Source organism: Dama dama, chromosome 5, assembly GCF_033118175.1.
Source record: "Dama dama isolate Ldn47 chromosome 5, ASM3311817v1, whole genome shotgun sequence".
Taxonomy (NCBI): domain Eukaryota; kingdom Metazoa; phylum Chordata; class Mammalia; order Artiodactyla; family Cervidae; genus Dama; species Dama dama.
The window spans coordinates 102914241-102930924 of NC_083685.1; the positions used below are offsets into that span (position 1 = coordinate 102914241).

At 56.6% G+C, this 16684-nt stretch overlaps 1 protein-coding gene and 1 long non-coding RNA gene across 2 annotated transcripts in view; one reads left to right on the forward strand and one right to left on the reverse strand.

Annotated features, from left to right (window-relative positions):
- Nucleotides 1-562: 562 nt before the first annotated feature.
- On the reverse strand, nt 563-4768 carry LOC133056002 (uncharacterized). The gene is made up of 3 exons (XR_009692721.1): nt 2629-4768; nt 2390-2487; nt 563-1307 (listed from the first exon to the last, which is right to left on the reverse strand). It is a non-coding gene; the product is annotated as an uncharacterized LOC133056002 (long non-coding RNA).
- Nucleotides 4769-5155: 387 nt separating this feature from the next.
- Nucleotides 5156-16684, forward strand: part of LRRC75A (leucine rich repeat containing 75A) — a 33760-nt gene continuing 22231 nt past the window's right edge. The window contains exon 1 of the mRNA XM_061143549.1: nt 5156-5407. Within this exon, the coding sequence (XP_060999532.1) occupies nt 5156-5407 (252 nt within the window). The remainder of the gene's footprint in view (nt 5408-16684) is intronic.

A 16684-nucleotide genomic window follows, 5' to 3' on the forward strand; every position in this document is an offset into this window, starting at 1 on the left:
CAGGCATTTTGGCAGGTAGTTACGTCCCCAGCTTTTCTTCTCTTTGCAAACTAATTATGTCTTTCTTCCTCCTTTCCCAAATCTGTGCCAGAGTCTCCCTGAGGCTGGTCTGAGACTCATCCCTCCAGAGACATCCTAGGCCACCTCCCACCACTGGGTAGGACGTGGCTTAGGTGTGCTTCCTCTCCTGTGCTCTTCCTGGCCAACTCCTCTCCCTACATTCAAGGACAAACAGCACCAGCATAACATTTTCAAATAAAAATTTTTAATTATATTGACCATCTATATTCTCTAAGGAGAAGGCGACAGAGGATGAGATGGTTGGAAGGTACCACCAAGTCAATGGAAATGAACTTGGGGGAATTCCAGGAGATGGTGAGGGACAGGGAGGCCTGGTGTGCTGCAGTCCAGGGGGTCGCAAAGAGTCAGACATGACTTGGCAACTGAACAACAGCATGTTCTCTAAAGCAGTGCAGACCTGGGTTTGAATTCTGACTCTCAAGGAAGCACTAGCCAAACTCTGTTTTTTTTGTTTTTTTTTTAAACATCAATTTCTTCTGCTCTAAAAAGGACTATCAAAACATTTTTGCATGATTATTAAGAAAAGGCTTCAATATTATTAGTGTAAAATGCACTGCAGCAATAAGAGCTTGACATTGCAGATAAAAATATTTAGTATTTGATCCATGAATTAGATGTGTTTACTTAAACATTTATATAATCTGAAAGATCTTTAATTTTAACTTCAAATCTTACCATAGAAAAAACTGAAGTGAATGTTCAAAGAAAAATCATGATGAGAATTTTGTAATTCCTGGTTTGATGGTGAGAAAAGTCCAATGCATCTCAAGTTACCAAAATTAGATGCTTAAATAAAAGAGAACAACCAAAAGGATAGATTCCTGGGTTCCCTCTAAATAAATGCTCCATTTCACTCATAACAAACCACCACCAAGAAGGAACTGCCCCAAGTCAACCAGCCACGAGCCAAGTCACAACCAAGTCTCTTGAAAGAAGGAGCTTCATCAGCACTTTTCAACTTTCTTACCTTGATTCTCTGCAGACAGGTTTCCTGAAGGTCACCTGTAGCTTCCATGTTAACATGCCCCACTGGCATCTTAGTGCTCTGGTTCCTGAGTGCCCGCCATGCACGGGGGTCCACACACTTTTCACTCAGCAAATTTATGCTGAGCTCCTCCTTCTGGCCACCAGTAGACAACCAGCCCTTGAGGAGATCCCAGGCCAGGACAGCAGCATTGAGCTCAAGTAGTCAGACTTGGAGAAACATGAGATGGACACCTATCCGGCTGGTGGGAGGCAAGGGAAGAAGAGGAGCTGAGCAATGAAGGGAAGAGGGGGGATGCTCCAGGCAGAAGAGCGCCTGCCAACGAACAGTACAAACGAGATACACGGTCATAGTCACAGGGTATTGCAGTCACATGGAGGATGACGCGGGAGGCATTGAGGGAAGGCTTCCTGAGGGAGGGGACACCTAAACCAAGTCTTAAGGGATACTCATTACCTGTTAAGGAGGTGAAGGAAGATACTGCAGTGTGTGCAAAGCCACAGGAGACAGCATCTCGGGACTGGAGTAAGTAACACAGGATGATGACAGCATCGCATGTGGGGGCAGCAATGCATGTTGAGTAGTTTTTTGTTTTGTTTTGTTTTTTAATTTTTGTTTTGTTTTTTAAAATTTTTTAAATTTGAACTGGGTCTCTGTTGCTGCATGAGGGCTTTCTGATTGCAACAAGTGAGGGCTACTCTTCATCTCGGTGCACGGGCTTCTCACCGTGGGGGATTCCCTTGTTACAGCATGGACTCAGTAGTTGTGGCACACCTGCTTAGTTGCTTTGTGGCATGTGGCATCTTCCCAGACCAGGATCGAACCCATGTCCTTTGCATTGGCAGGTGAATTCTTATCCACTGTGCCACCTGGGAAGTCCCATGCTGAGTAGTTTGGATGGAAAGGTATATAAGTCACTGAATCCTCTGTGTGTGTGTGTGTGTGTGTGTGTGTGTGTGTGTGTGTGTGTGGTGTGTAACTGTTTCCTCTTTAGTTAGAAAGAAGTTAAAAAGAAGGCTGTTGTGATGTAATGACTGGGGTGAAAACGACGACAATGTGTGTCCAGCAAGGATCCATGTTTCAAGTCACATTCGTAGCTGGGCTTTCAGGTCAGACAGACCTGAGTGTGAATCCCTGCTTGGCCCGTCACTAACATGTCCCAGAGTCCATATGCTCAGCTGTGAACTCAGGGCAGAAGTAAGACTGACCTCACAGCTGTTTAAAAGGATGAAAGCGCACCGTACCAGACACAGCCCGAGATGGAGCCCGCAGTCAACACGCACAAAGGAGCGCCACCCCCTGGGCATCTTCACCAGGACTCACCAGACGCAGGTGTTCCGAGACCGGAGCGCACAGCGGCTCCAGGGTTTCCGGCTGCTCACAGGAAGCAGAGCCCGCGGAGGGCAGGTTGGGGAGGAGGCCTGGAAGAGAGATGTGCTCGTTTGTGGAGTATGAAGCGCCCGCTGGCGGAAGAGACACTCCTTCTTCAGGAGTGAGGGCCTGCCTTACTCCTTCCCATCTCGCCCTGTGTGCCAAGAAGGCAGAACCCCCGGCCGCCTTACACCCGGATCACTTCTCAGCGCTGCGTTTGTTCCCTCCAGGCTTCTCCAGCCGGGTGTCCTCCACCCTTGGTGGTGTAAACCCGCGACAGGTGCAGCATCCCCGTGAGACTTGGAGGCCAGGCAGCCGATGCAAATAGGCTGATGTTCACACTACGTGGGCCTGAGTAGAAAGCCGTACATCTCTGATCCAGGAGTGTCACCTCTTCCATTGGCATGCGAGGATCAGTGACAGGTTAACTTATCAGCCTGTGAATTGGAAAGCAAGACTTAGAGTCATCAGTGTGTGCATGTCGCGTGAAGCCATGAGGATAAATAAGGCAAGGGTCTTTGCCTGCACCCAGGTGGCAGCGAGGAGGAAAGGACTCAGCTAACACAGGAAGCCCCCAGAGGGCATCCCTGGAGGAAAGCAGTATCCCCATAGGCCAAGGGAGTGCAGTTTCTTCGAAACAGTGTAGGGAACGGGATCAGATGCTGCTTAAGAGTCAAGGAATACTGAAAGTGGCCACTGAATTTAGCAACTGGGTCACTGGCAAGAGACAGTGTGTGAGAAATGAATGGACGTAAATACTAGGCAGTTCCAAGAAACTTGGCTCAAAAGGAAAGAAGAGAGATGGGGCCTTGGTGATGGAGAGATGGGAGCAAATACAAGTTTTCTTTCTAAACAGATGGAAGAGGGCTTCCTTGGTGGCTCAGTGGTAAAGAATCCACCTGCCAGTGCAGGAGACACGGTTCCATCCCTGAGCTGGGACGATCCCACATGCCACGGAGCAACCAAGCCCATGCGGGAGCCCGAGTACCGCAACTAGAGAGTAGACCCCACTCTCAGAGTCGCCTGGGCTTCCCTCCACCAAGATGGTGGTGTCCCAGCCCCACGCCCTCCTGCCAGTCAACGTGCCAACTCCAGCTGCAGTGTGCCTCCAGGTGGGGGGAGCCCACCATCCCTGGGAAGGGGCCAGGTCAGCAGGTTTCCTGGTGGCCACCTTGCCTGTGATCCTGCAGGTTAGAGATAAGAGGCACTGAAGTGTCTCCCAGCTGGGGTCCTGGTGGGGATGAATTTGGAAGGTGTCACCCAGCCCTGTGAAGCCAGCCTTCAGGAAGACTGAGTGCTCTCTGCCAGCAGAGCTGGGCATTCAGGAGCCAGACATCCAAAGGGAGAGCAAGCCAATGAGGGGCACACAGGGCCATCCCCCAGGGACTGGGGGTTGACCCAGCAGTCACTCACAGAGTGGGAGAAGGAACGTCCTCTGTGGGACATGTGTATCCTCTCGGAGTTTCTGACACACCCCCCGCATCTTAACTCTCCCAATTCGCGGCACAGTGTTCTCATCCCACACAGAAGAGACCTCCCGGATGCTCCAGGCTCAGGACACGGCAGACTCCAGCTCTCCTGCCCCACAGCCCGCGCTGTCCCAAAGCAGCACCCAGGCCCTCGGTCAGAGGCAAGAGACATGACTGCTGCTCCTCCTGCAGCCCAACCTGAGACCAGGGCAGTCACCCCAGCCCTCCGGTGGTCCATGGTCCGACTGGGGAAGGTCCCCAGGTGCCTGGGCCTTCTCTCTGGCAGAGCTGCCCTGGGCGTTCCAAGCATCGTCTGAGCCAGGGGGTGATCTGGTGCACTAAGGACGGGAGGGTTGGTCTGGCCAGGTTGGGGGGTGTCCCAGGTAGGGACACGCAGTCGGGCCTAGTTGCAGGCATGCTCCTGCTGCTTTGCATGGGGTGTACCCTCAGGACCCTTCTCCGGAGGTGTGCTAGCAAAAACAAGAGAAAAGGACTCTTCTTTGCCCCTGGACGGTCCAGCCCCTTTGAGACTGGACTGATGCAGGCTACGGACTCTACCTAACACAGCCTTGCACGTGGTTTCTGCACCACCACCGGCCCTCACTCGCCGAGTCTCAAAGGAGTGTCCATCAGAATCAGCCAAGAGGCTAAAAATGCAGATCGCCAAGCCCCACGGCAGAGATTCTCACTGAGCGGGTCTGGGGCAAGACTGGGAGTCGGCCCTTCTCAACAAGCCCTCAGACGACTTGGGCGCGGATGCTCCGCGGCGCCCACTTTGAGAAACCCGACTCTGGGGCTGAGACCCCAGCTCCGCTCCGCCTCGATTCTGCAAACTTTCAGCATGTCGCCGGGTGCATGCCCCCCGTCCGCTCCGTGGGTCTTATCCACGCGCGATCGTGTAGCATCTGGGGAACGTGGTGAGGACCGGGAGGGGGCGCAGGGCGGGCGAGCGGAGCCAAGGGGCGGGGAGGCGAGGAGGGGGCGCGCCAGGCCCGGAGGCGCGCGTTGGCGGGGCCGGGGGCGGGGCTGCCGGGCCGGGGCGGGGCCGGCGGGCGGCGAGCGCCGGGGGAGCGCGCCCGGGGAGCGCGGAGGAGGAGCGCGGCCGGCGCCCCCGCCCGCCCTCCCGCCCGCGCGCAACAGTTCCCCCAAAGTTGCGCCCGGGAGGCGCGCGCCGGGCGGCCGAGGGGCGGGCGGGCGGCGGCGGGGACGCGGAGAGCGCGGCGGCGGCGGCGGCGGCGGCGGCGGCGGCATGGGCACCCGGCAGACCAAGGGCAGCCTGGCGGAGCGAGCCGGCCCCGGCGCGGCGCCCGGCCCCCGGCGCGAGCGGCCCGACTTCTGGGCGTCGCTGCTGCTGCGCGCCGGGGACAAGGCGGGGCGCGCGGGCGCGGGCGCGGGGCTGCCCCCCTACCACCGGCGCGTCGGCATGGTCCAGGAGCTGCTGCGGATGGTGCGCCAGGGCCGGCGGGAGGAGGCGGGGACGCTGCTGCAGCACCTGCGCCAGGTGAGCGCCGGGAGGGGCCGCGGGGGCGCCCCGCCCCTGCCGAGGAGGCCCCGGGGCGCCAGGGGCACCGCCCGGGCCCCCTCTCGCGGGGACCCGGCCCGGTCTAGCCGCAGGTGCCTCGGCGCTGCCCCTGAATTTGAGGCCTCAGGGCAGGGCGGAGGAAGGCTGCCCGGGGAGGCCCGGCCGAGGGGGACCTGTTGGAATAATGTCCCCGCTTCTCTTCTCTGCAGGCAGGGGAGGAGGCTGGCCTGGGGCGGTGGGCGGGAGGGGACGCCTGCCTGTGCCAAGGTGCTTCTCTTCCCCTCTACCCACTGGCAGTCTCTCCCATCAAGGGTCCTCAAGGAATGCGCAGTTGTCAGCTTCCCCAGGGGGAGTCCAAGGGCACAGCTCTGGGACTGGTGAGACCAGCCCCCAGGTGCTTCGCTCGCCGGGAGGCACCCTGGGTGAGAAGGGGTTTAGGTGGGAGACAGGTCTTCTCTCCCCTGACTAACTTTGACCGGCGCTCAGCCTGGAGCTGAGCGGTGGGGTGGGGGAGCTGACCCGGTTCCCGTGGGACCGGCTGGCCGCAGGGCCTTCCGAGTCTGTCTGCGCCCTGCCCCCAGCCTGATCCCCCTGGTTAGGGACTGCCTTGGCACCTCTGGCGGGTCCCCTCTGCTTTGGGTCTCCCTGGGGCCGTTGCTGTCGACTTCTCTTGGGCTTGTTTTCCTTCTTCACTTTTCATCCCTTCCGTGGATTCTGTCCAGTGGGAGAGAGGCAGGAAGGCGCCCCTCCTGCATCCCTAGGGGTTGTCTTGGCCGAGCTTTGCGGGGAGCCCCATATTCTGGCTCAGTGGTGGAGTCCAGAGGGGATGGGCAAGGGGCTCTGAGGTGGTCTGTCTGAAGTTCTCCCATCACTGTTGAAAGAGGCTGTCAGAGAGCCTTCCTGGGGGGAGCTTCGGAAATCAATCAGACAGACCCTCATCCCTCCTGGGTCTGTAGCACCCCCCTAGCCCCCTATGTATCTGGTATGTGGTCACCCTGGAGTGTGTGTTCCCAAGGTGTGTGCACACAGGGAGATGGAGTCAGAGGCCTGGGGGCTTGGGAAGCCTGGGGTTTCTGCTCTCCCCTCCGCTTTCCCAAACTGCATCCAGAAGACAACCTGAGATGCCTCTGTTTCCCCAGGTGCCACCTCTGAACTGAATCTTCAGAGAAGGATGACGTTCCACACCTACTAACTTTTTAGTGGTGTGTGTTTTCTTTGTCTTTCAAGAACTGAAAGCCAGGGTATGGCCTCTGTGGAAACTGTTTTGTTTTCTATCAGAATAATGGGTTTTCCAGACCATCATATCCATTTACAACCAGACGGTGAGATGCTGCTCTGATCATATGCTGTCTCCCGGCACTGGGGTGGGTGCTGCAGAGGGTACAGTACCGTGGCGGGGCTGACGGTGGGGGTTGAGGCAAGCCCTCCTGGGGCTTAAAAAGCAGAGTGCAGCCTGTGTTCTCGAGGGCCAGTCAGGGCCAGTCGTCAGGTGGGGCCTGCAGGACGAGAGTGTTTCCACATCCTGGAGAACCTGAGCTTCCCCCGGTTTTTGGAGAGTAGACACATCCTTGTGTCCCCCACAGGCTTCCCTGGTGGCTCAGACAGTAAAGAATCCACCTGCAATGCGGGAGACCTGGGTTCCATCCCTGGGTCGGGAAGATCTCCTGGAGAAGGGAATGGCTACCCACTCCAATATTCTTGCCTGGAGAATTCCATGGACGGAGGCCTCAGTCCATAGAGTCACAGAGACGGGACACGACTGAGCGACTAATACTGTCTGTGTCACCCACAGCGTCCCTGAGACAGGGAGCATTTCCTGACAGATGGTGTCTCGTTGGTGTCCTGACACTCTTCTGTCCTGACACAGTGGCATGGCTGATGGGGGTCAGAGGAGGTCAGCCAGGCTTCCCCTTTGCTGCAAAAACAGCAGAATAACTTGCTCTCCTGCTCCAGGCACGTCCTGGGCTCTCGTGGCCTCTGGTTGAGGCCTGTGGGCTCTGCAGAGCCGGCGATGGGCCTGCTTAAGGTGCAGATCAGGGCCCCTCCAGGGAGTGGCTGGGGGCTCTGGGCAGCATGGGATGGGAGCCCCAGTGTCCAAATGTCCGTGGGAAACAAGAGGTGGTTTTCTAGGACCCTGAGGCTGTTTGGAGGGATGAGGAGCTGCATCTGTGCTGTGCACAGAAGTGGCTCTTTCCCCAAATCTTGTTTTCCTTTCCAGTTTCCTCCTCTAGTCCGGGGGTGGTGATGTTCAGAAAGCGAATGAGCAGTCACTGAGAGACAGGAAACACCCAGGGCTCCCTAGGGTCGGACCAGCAGGGGTGCATCAGTAACAGGAGGCAGAGGTGGGTGTGCAGAACTCAAGGCTTGGTCATGCTGGGACACTGTTCCTGCCCCACAGAGCACAAGGGTGGGCATCGGTGAACAGGGAAACAGGCAGAGGGGACGGGAGCCCAGACATTCGCGGTCACGGTCATCCTCACCTTCTCCTGTGTTTGTCCGTGTGTGTGGTGCCCAGAGCCCCGTGGGAGGGCCTATGGGCCGTGAGCTCTTTGTGGCCCTGAACGATCTCTCCACACACTTCCCAGAACAATGCGCCACCATTCACAGTCCTGCAAGGATGTTGGAGGGTTCACAGACCCAGGTTCAGAATACATCCCCGTTTGGGACCTCCCCTTTCCCACCGTGTGACTTGCTACAGGCTCAGGATGTGGAAACAGGGGCCTGGGGACCATGTGTGACAGTCGTGGTGGGCTGAAGGATTGTGGCTGCCGGTGCCTCTGCTTCTGAATCTAGGAGTCTCTCTGGTCTTAGATTTGGGGGAGCCTGTCCCTGTGTGTCCCTTGCCCGAGCAGTATGGGGAGGCCTCCTTGGTGTTTAGGATGCTGAGCTGTGCAGCGGGGAGGGAAGCAGGCTCCCAGGAAGCTGCCTGCTGAGGGAAGGAGCCAAGGGGAGTCCCCTTCCCTTGAGGAGCCGTGCCATCTAGAGAAGAGCCTGGGGCCAAGGGTCAGCTCGGGCAGCTTGCGATCCAGTCCTCAGTCTGCTCCCACTTGGGACCCAGCTGATAACCTCTGAGTTGTGTTCCTCGTTTTCCTGAGGGTGTCCGAGGTACTGAGCAGAGCAGATGCTACAAACTGTGTGAGACTGCCTCGGCTCTGCAAACCTAAACTCGTTCTCACGGCAACAACGACAGGGAACAAGAGAATCTGTTTGGGGTCTGGCCGGGCTGCCGGCAGGGTCTCGGTCCCCTTTCTCAGACTGGGCCCAGGAAGTTTTAGATTCTGTCTGCCTGACTAGGGCTCAGTCTGGGCCAGAACTCACTGAAAGTTCAGAAGCAGTGTGGGGCAGTGCTCAGGGAGTTGGGGGGTGAAAGAAGCTAATTGTGGATGAAAGAGGCTGCTCCGCTCCCCTCCCCCAGACCTCCCCCTTCTCCAGGTGTCGCTTCCTAAGTCTTCGGCTCAGACTTGCAGTCGTCAAGGTGCCCTGGGAAGAAGGACCCATTAGTCATGGAGAGAGGGCTAGTGCCAGCCCATGGAGGAGGCGGGGGTCATCTCTTGGGTACAGGGGTTGCTCTGAGTCCCCAGGTCCCGGACTCAGTCATCTCCCAACCTCGTGGAGCACCAGAGTAGGGGCTCAGCTCCCCCAGCACACACCAGGCCAAAGTGGCCTATCTCCCAGCTTTTCCGTAAAAGGATCTGATTGGGTTGGTTTATACGGTGCAGCCTTGTTGGGTAGGGCGGTTCTAGGGTTATCCTGACGGTATGGCTCAGGCCACGTGACCAGGGTGACTGGGCTGGCTTTACGCTACACCTGGGAACATGAGCCACCCCAGCAATGCAGAATAGAGCCCCCAGGAACCTAGGGTGCTGGCTGCCCCAGGGGTCTGGATAAGTCTCCCTGGGGACCCAGAGGGTCAGCAGAAAGATGAGCAAGAGGTTGCCTTTTTCATCTGACAACCCCCAGAACAAGCAGGGAGTTCCCCACCCTTAGCCTTGATCTTGTTCTTCTCCACCTGGGATCCACGTCCTCATTTCCATGGAATGCTCCTTACATTTCCAAGGCCACCCTCCTGGGCCATGTCAGCCCATGGACTCTGAGATTCAGTTGCCGGTTAGGCTGTGTGGATTTAATCGTCCGTATGTACGTCGTTTTTCCCACTGTCCATTTTGTTAGACTAAGTACCACACTTCCTGAGAGTGGGGACCCCCACCGCCACCTCTGTCCCTGGCAGGCGGTTGACACCCGCAGGTTGTGGCGAGCTGCAGTTGGTCGTGCGCCAGGGACACGCAGTCTTGGTGTGTCCCCAGCAAGCCCTTGGGTCTGGGCTGCGCACCCCAGGGCTTACTTGCCAGGCCCGCGGGTGCGGTCGAGAGATCTGGCGAGTTTGCTTTCGTTTGGTTGGATTCCCGGGAGCCCTGTCCACAGGGCTTGGCTGTTCCTGGCAGCCCGCCAGGCAGTGGTGTTCTTGGAGAGAGGAGTGGCATGGTGCCCGGCCTCCATGGGCACCATGGGGACCCCGTGGCAGGTGCCGTCTGGGGCCTCCGCTGAGGTGGCAGCAGGGAGCGGAGCCTGGCGGGAGGGCCCGGCCTCCAGGCTCCTTGTGCTGAATCATGTTGATTCCATCTGCAGAGAGAAAGCTTCCTCCCTCTCTAAGCCCTGCTGCTCTCTGGCCAGGCTGGGCATTTCCAGTGATGCCGAGGCAGGGGGAGCCCCAGGCCAAGGCCTGCTCTGCTGGTTTCCAAGGCCAGGGATGAGGCCACCTCTGTGTGGCCAGGCGTGATGCCAGGGCCTGAGGCTGGGCCAGCTGTCCTGACTGCAGATCTGGTGGGGAGAGACCTCCTTTGGGCTCCCCCTGCACCCCCCAAAACACCCCCCCTCACCTCCTGCAGGCAGAAGCCACCTGCAAGAGAGTTATCCAGGTGACCCAGGTCTTGGTCTGGCTTCCCCATCAGGATGCCTGAGGGGTGGGGTCCACATCCGAGGAGATCCCCTCCCCAAAGTGGGGGTCTCAGCCTGCCATCCACCTCCCTACCCTGGCCCATTAGCTGTGTCCTATCCACTCTCATTAGGAGAAACAGGGATTGGGGATGGGGGCAGTGGTCAAAAATGGCAGGCTGCATCACTGCCCCTGGAAGAGGTGGTTGTCCTAATGAGCACAGTAACCTTGGCTGGCCAGGCAGGGGTGGGGGCTGGCCTTCACGGTGCCTGGCTGTCCTCCCCACCCCACTCGCTGGCCCAAGCAGCGCCCACGTGGCTCTCTGGGAGCATTTCCCAGCCTTCTTCTTTTTTTTTTTTTTTTTTTCAACTTTTATTAGCTCAGACTCCTGGCTGCTGCAGCCATATGGAGTTCTGCCGACGGCTGCTGTTCAGGCGATGTGGCATTTCGATGTTTCTAACTTCATCTTCACCAGTATAGACAAGGAGTCAGGCAGGAGTGGAGAAGGGCAGTGTTCACCTGCAGGGTGGCCTCGCGTCGGGCCTGAGGGCCGTGCCCCCAGCCACGCTGTCCTCTGCCTCCCAGTTTTTCTCAGCCTCTCCCGCTCCCCCTCCCACCGTCTCCTCTCTGTGTCTCTCCCTTTCCCTGGGTGAGAAGCAGACTTTGCATCTCTGTTGTTCAGCTCATCTTGGTCAGCTTCCCAGGGCTGCCCCCACCCCATAGCCTTCATGGCAGGAAGGCAGCCAGGGACCGTGAGAACAGGAAGGAGTAGGGGTCATTTCGTTGTCTGGTCTGGTAGCGGCCAGCGCCTTGAGTGGGGGAAGCTCTAGGGACATCCCTCCTGCCCGTGTCCTGCTTCCCAGTCCATAAAGCATTTTCTCCTGTTTATTTAGCTCTTTAAATAGTCCTATGAGGTCGACAGGATCTCACTTAAAGTAAGAAATGGTAGCTTTTCTTTTTTAAAAACAACAGTGCATCATCATTGTTTTGAACAATGCTGCTTTTGAACTGTGGTGCTGGAGAAGACTCTTGAGCGTCCCTTGGACTGCAGGGAGATCAAATCAGTCAATCCTATAGGACATCAACCCTGAATATTCATTGGAAGGACTGATGCTGAAGCTGAAACTTCAATAATTTGGCCACCTGATGTGAAGAGCCAACCCATTGGAAAAGACCCTGATGCGGGGGAAGATTGAAGACAGGAGGAAAAGGGGACGACAGCATGAGATGGGATGGCATCATTGACTCAATGGACATGAGTTAGAGCAAACTCTGGGAGTTGGTGAAGGACAGGGAAGCCTGGAGTGCTGCAGTCCATGGGGTCACAAAGTCGGACACGACTGAGCAACTGAACAAGACAATTGTTCAAAAATGAGAAAATACAGATGAGCCAAAATAAGACCTCGAAGAGATTCGTCTATTTTACAGTCCAGTGCCTGCCCCTCCAGGCACTGCTCTAGGCCCCGGGAGGCAGGAGAAACAGAAGTAAAATTGTTCCCCCACCTCATGGACAGATTATGAGGATCTATAATGCTGGCACAAGCCAGCATGTGCTCAGTGGGGCCTCGAGAAAGGGCTGCAAGTTGTAGTGGCCTTCTCTGGGGACAAGGGTCCCTTGGCCCTGGTCCCAGCATAGACCCTCACTCGCCAGCCCCTTCCCCTTCTCTGGCTTCAGTTTGCCCACCAGCACAGTGAGAGGCCGTGTGGCTGAGGTGACCACTGAGGTTCCCGACCACCTCACAGCTTCTACCAGGCTCCTGTGGCATCAAGATGGACGTTCATTCACACGTGAGCCAGAGTCCCCGTCATGCTCTGATGTCACTCCCTTGTCCCCAGTTTGTGCAAGAGCTAGGACTGCTCCCCACGTACGGGCACAAACCTCTCCTCCCGCAGGACTCCCAGACGGACCAGCTCCTAGGTGGGGCTTTGTCTCACCTGCCCTAACAGCCCCTCCCAGTGGCCCTGGTACTCAGGCCTAAGCCTCTCCTGCCCACACCCCCTTCTCATGCCCTTGGCCCCCATCTGTCCCCCAGAACATTCTCCAAGTGGCACTTTTTCTTTTATTTATTTATATTTGACTACACTGGGTCTTTGTTGCTACATGGACTTTTCTCTAGTTGCAGAGAATGGGGGCTACTCTCTAGTTGCGGTGCTTGGGCTTCTCATTGCAATGGCTTCTCTTGTTGCAGAGCACGGGCTCTAGGGCACGTGGCCTTCAGTAGTTGCAGCTCCCGGGCTCTAGAGCACAGGCCCAGTAGTTATGGCGCACGGGCTTAGTTGCTGTCTGACATGTGGGCTCTTCCCAAATCAGGGATCAAACCCACACCTCCTGCATTGGCAGGTGGATTCTTTACCGCTGAGCCACCAGGGAAGACCTAACTGGTACATTTTTCAGTGGCTTGTTTGTTAAAATAAGATGTTGAGATCGTGGTGGCCAAGATGAATATTGGAGGAAGAGGAGAGCAGAACCCAGCCTGAAGAGAGAGTGGTCCTTGTAAGGGGCGTGTTTCATGAGCTCACTGCCCCTCCATGGAGTGTGGCCACACTCCTGCTCCTGGCAGCCAAGGACTGGAGGTATGAAGGCCATTCAGTGAGGAGTGCAGAGGGCCCAAGGATGCCTCATCCCCTCAGTTGCCTCCAGGGAGATGTAAGGCCACCCCAGGCCCACACAGTGCCTTTGTGAGAAGTAGGAGACACCTGTCTGGTTGGCAGAGACACAGTCAAAGCTCAGCAAATTCAACCCCACCCAGACACCCTTGTGCAGTGCACACCCTGCACAGCTGTACTTAGCCGCTTGGTGAAGGCGTGCAGAAGTTCAGTCTATCGGCTGAAGTCCGTCAGGAGGCTCAGCCCTTCTCCCATGTGGCCTCTCAGGCACCGCCTTCCCGTGTCACCTGAAGCAGGCAGCAGTGCAATGCCAGCCACAATGGGATAATTTCTGCTTCTGAGCTGGGCGATTGTCCCCTTCCTCCTTAATTGGGAAGCTGAAGCAATTCACCTTCTTCCAGCCCAACACTCATGCCTCTCCCATGGGTGTCAAACAGAGTCAAAGACACCTTCAGTGAGTCTGGAGTCAGGCTCATAGGACTTAGGAGCACAGGGACCTTCAAAACTCCTTCCTTGCTAAGCTCCCATCATCTCCACTCCCCACCCATGTCCTGGGGACCCAGGAATTCCCCTCCAGCTTCCCAGACTGTTTACATCCCTGTCTCTGTGGAAAAGGAAATGGCAACCTACTCCAGTATCCTTGCCTGGAGAATCCCCTGGACAGAGGAGCCTGGCGGGCTGCAGTCCATGGGGTCACAAAGAGTCAGACACAACTAAAGTGACTTAGCATGCATGCATTCTGGATTCTCCCCGTTTTCTGTAAATAACCTCCATCCACCTCTCCAGATAAAATAACTCCCTTCAGCTGAGTTTTCCTGGGATAAGCCTGTCTTCTGGATTTCCTGTCATTCTCAGTTGCAGACCTCATCCCCATTTTCTCCTGGAGTTGTGGAGTTTCGGGGTAAAAACTCCCACGGGGTTTCCAAGCAGCTGCCAGCCTAGGGACCATCGGGAGGGGAAGGTTCTCAGAGATGGAAACAGACATGGAAGGTTCCAAGTTACCCGTTGTGAGAATTCTCACGTCTCCAGAAATCGCCTGCTGGCTGAGAATCGGCCGGTCAGGCACGGGGAGCTTGATAAAGGTATTTGTGCTGTGACGTGTCTCAGTGGGAGGATGGTCCATGGGCCAGGGCTCAGACGTGGGGGCCTTCGGAGGGGTACGGGGCTCTGGGAGGTGGGGGATGGCGTGGAATAGGAGAGGGGGCAATGGGGTGGAATTAGAGAAACAGCTTTTGGAAGACTGGTGGCAGCTGGCCGGGAAACCCAGAGGAGCAGGGGCAGCTGGCTGGGGACGTGAGAGCAGGTGTGTGGCGCATGGGCCCTGCTCTGGAGGGAGTTCGGCCACTGAGGAGAACCTGTGGGCAGAACCCAGGGACGCTGGTAGGGGAGGGAGCCTGAGACGCTGGGAGGAAGCTCTGGGCCTTCATGGGCCTGTGGCTTGGGCCCTTTCACTCCACCCACCTCCACCTGCACCCTCCCAGAGTCCTTGGAAAATGAGGACAGACTCCGTGACTCCCGGAGACGGGCAGAGCCGCTCCCTCCCCAGGGACACTCCCCTCGCCCTGCAGTCTCTTGGGACACACTGATACTGCTGGTTGTGGCCCCAGGTTCTTCCACTTGTGGGGCAGTGAGGCCCCAAGGAGGAGCGGGGTGGGGAAGAGTCCACCGGCCAGAGCTCCTTCCTTGGTCCACTCCTGCCTTCCCGACTGCCCTGGGAAAAGGCCTTGGGGAAATGGGCAGGGCTCACCCTCAGCCAGGAGCCTGGAGGGCCTTTTCCTCCTCTCCCTGCAATTCCCCCCCGCCCCCACCCCGCACCTGGGTGTGAGCTGGATTCGAGCTGGACCTCCCGTCCCGTGTGACTCGTCTCTGCTTACCTGGGTTCTTGGAAGCTGTGCCCGGGGCCTTGCCTCTGACCTAGAGATTGAAAGTGGTAAAGACCCTATGGGTTCCCTAGTGGCCTAGTGGTTAGGATTTGGGGCCTTCACTGTGGAGACCTGGGTTCAACCCCTGGTTGGGGAACCGTCTCACATGCCAAAATACAAAGAAAATTAAAAGTAAAGTGGTAAAGACTCTCAGTGTGAGGGAGTGTTTGATTTTATGTGCCATCTTGGTGAGGTCATGGTACCCAGTTTCTGGTGAAATGTGAGTCTAGATGTTGCTGCAAAGCTATTCTTTAGATGAGATTAGTATTAAGTCAGGCTTTCCTGGTGGCTCAGATGGTAAAGAACCTGCCTGCAGTTTAGGAGACCCAGGTTGGATCCCTAGGTTGGGAAGATCCCCTGGAGAAGGGAATGGCTCCCCACTCCAGTATTCTTGCCTGGAGAATCCTGTGGACAGAGGAGCCTGGTGGGCTACAATCCATGGGGTCACAAAGAGTAGGGCACAGCTGAGCAACTAACACACACAGCAGCAGCATTAAATCAGTCAACCTTGAGTAAAGCAGGTGACCTTCCACAGTGTGTGTGGGCCTTGTCCAATCAGTTGAAGACCTTGAGAGGAAAGATTGGGGGCAGGGGTGCTGCTTTTAGACTGGGGGGAGGTGGTGGCGGCAGCTCTTCCTGGGGTCCCAGCCTGCCATCCAGGTTTCAGATTTGCCGGATCCCACGGTCACTATTCCTTACACCTCCCTCCCTCCTCTCCCTCTCACCTACTCACACCCTATCAATTCTGTTTCTCTGGACAACCTCGACTTATATATGTTCTCCAAGGGCTGGCAGCTGTGGGAGGTGGCGTAAGAAATTCCAGGGCCCACCCCACCCCCGTCTCTGCCACTCGCTCACAACCCTCAGGTGCTTGACTTCTCACCCTGAGAAACAGGCTGTTCCCATGAGGTCTGTCCTGCTTGGAAAGCAGGGTGTCGGGGAGCCAGATAGAAGGAGCCTGGAAGTCGCCCCCCCACACACACACCTCTTTGTCACCTACATTTCCCTCCACAATGGACCAAACCTTTCATTCAAAATGGACAACATTAACCACAAGAGAGACAAATGGGCTAAAGTGTGCTTCAGAAGGCTTCAGCGACAGATTATTTCCTAAGTAGAGATCTGGAGGATGCAGGATGGATGACAGAGTGCTGAGAATCCATGACGTGTAGGAGCCGGTAGACCTCAGGGACCCGCTGGCCCCAGTGTTTCTGTAGAATCCCAGACCCACAAGATGCAGGGCTGGTTGGGACTGGAAAGGAAGACTGGGGAGTATAATAGTGGGAATGCCACCAACCTTTCAGAGTCATAAAGCACAGTAGCTGAAAGGTCCTATGGGGGAAATGCAGTGCTATTTGCTGAATTTCTTCTTTGGGTTCCAAACCCTGGTGATCCAGGCCTCTTCTGCTGGTCTCTCCCACCTTCTGGGAAGAAAGAGCTGGTGACAAGTTCACTTGTAGGTGGGGTTGCTACCGTGCAGCGGGACGGGAGGGTGCCCAGGGCCACACTGACCTAGGGGCTAACTCAAGCCTGGGCCTGGGGGCCCCTGTCACGCCCCAGCAGAGCCTGGGTGGACCCATGACCACAGAGAGCAGAGCAGACCCCCTCAGGCCTACTGGACCTCCAGCTGATTTTATGATTTTCTGAAGAGAAAGCGTCCTTTTGTTTGTTGCTACTGCTGCTTCTTGGATTTTAATTGAATTACACTTGGCAGCGGTCAGACATGTGTTTCCAGAGGCCTGCTTTGTGCAGAGGGTGTCTATTTTAAAGACTTCAAAGTTAAAACACAAACAG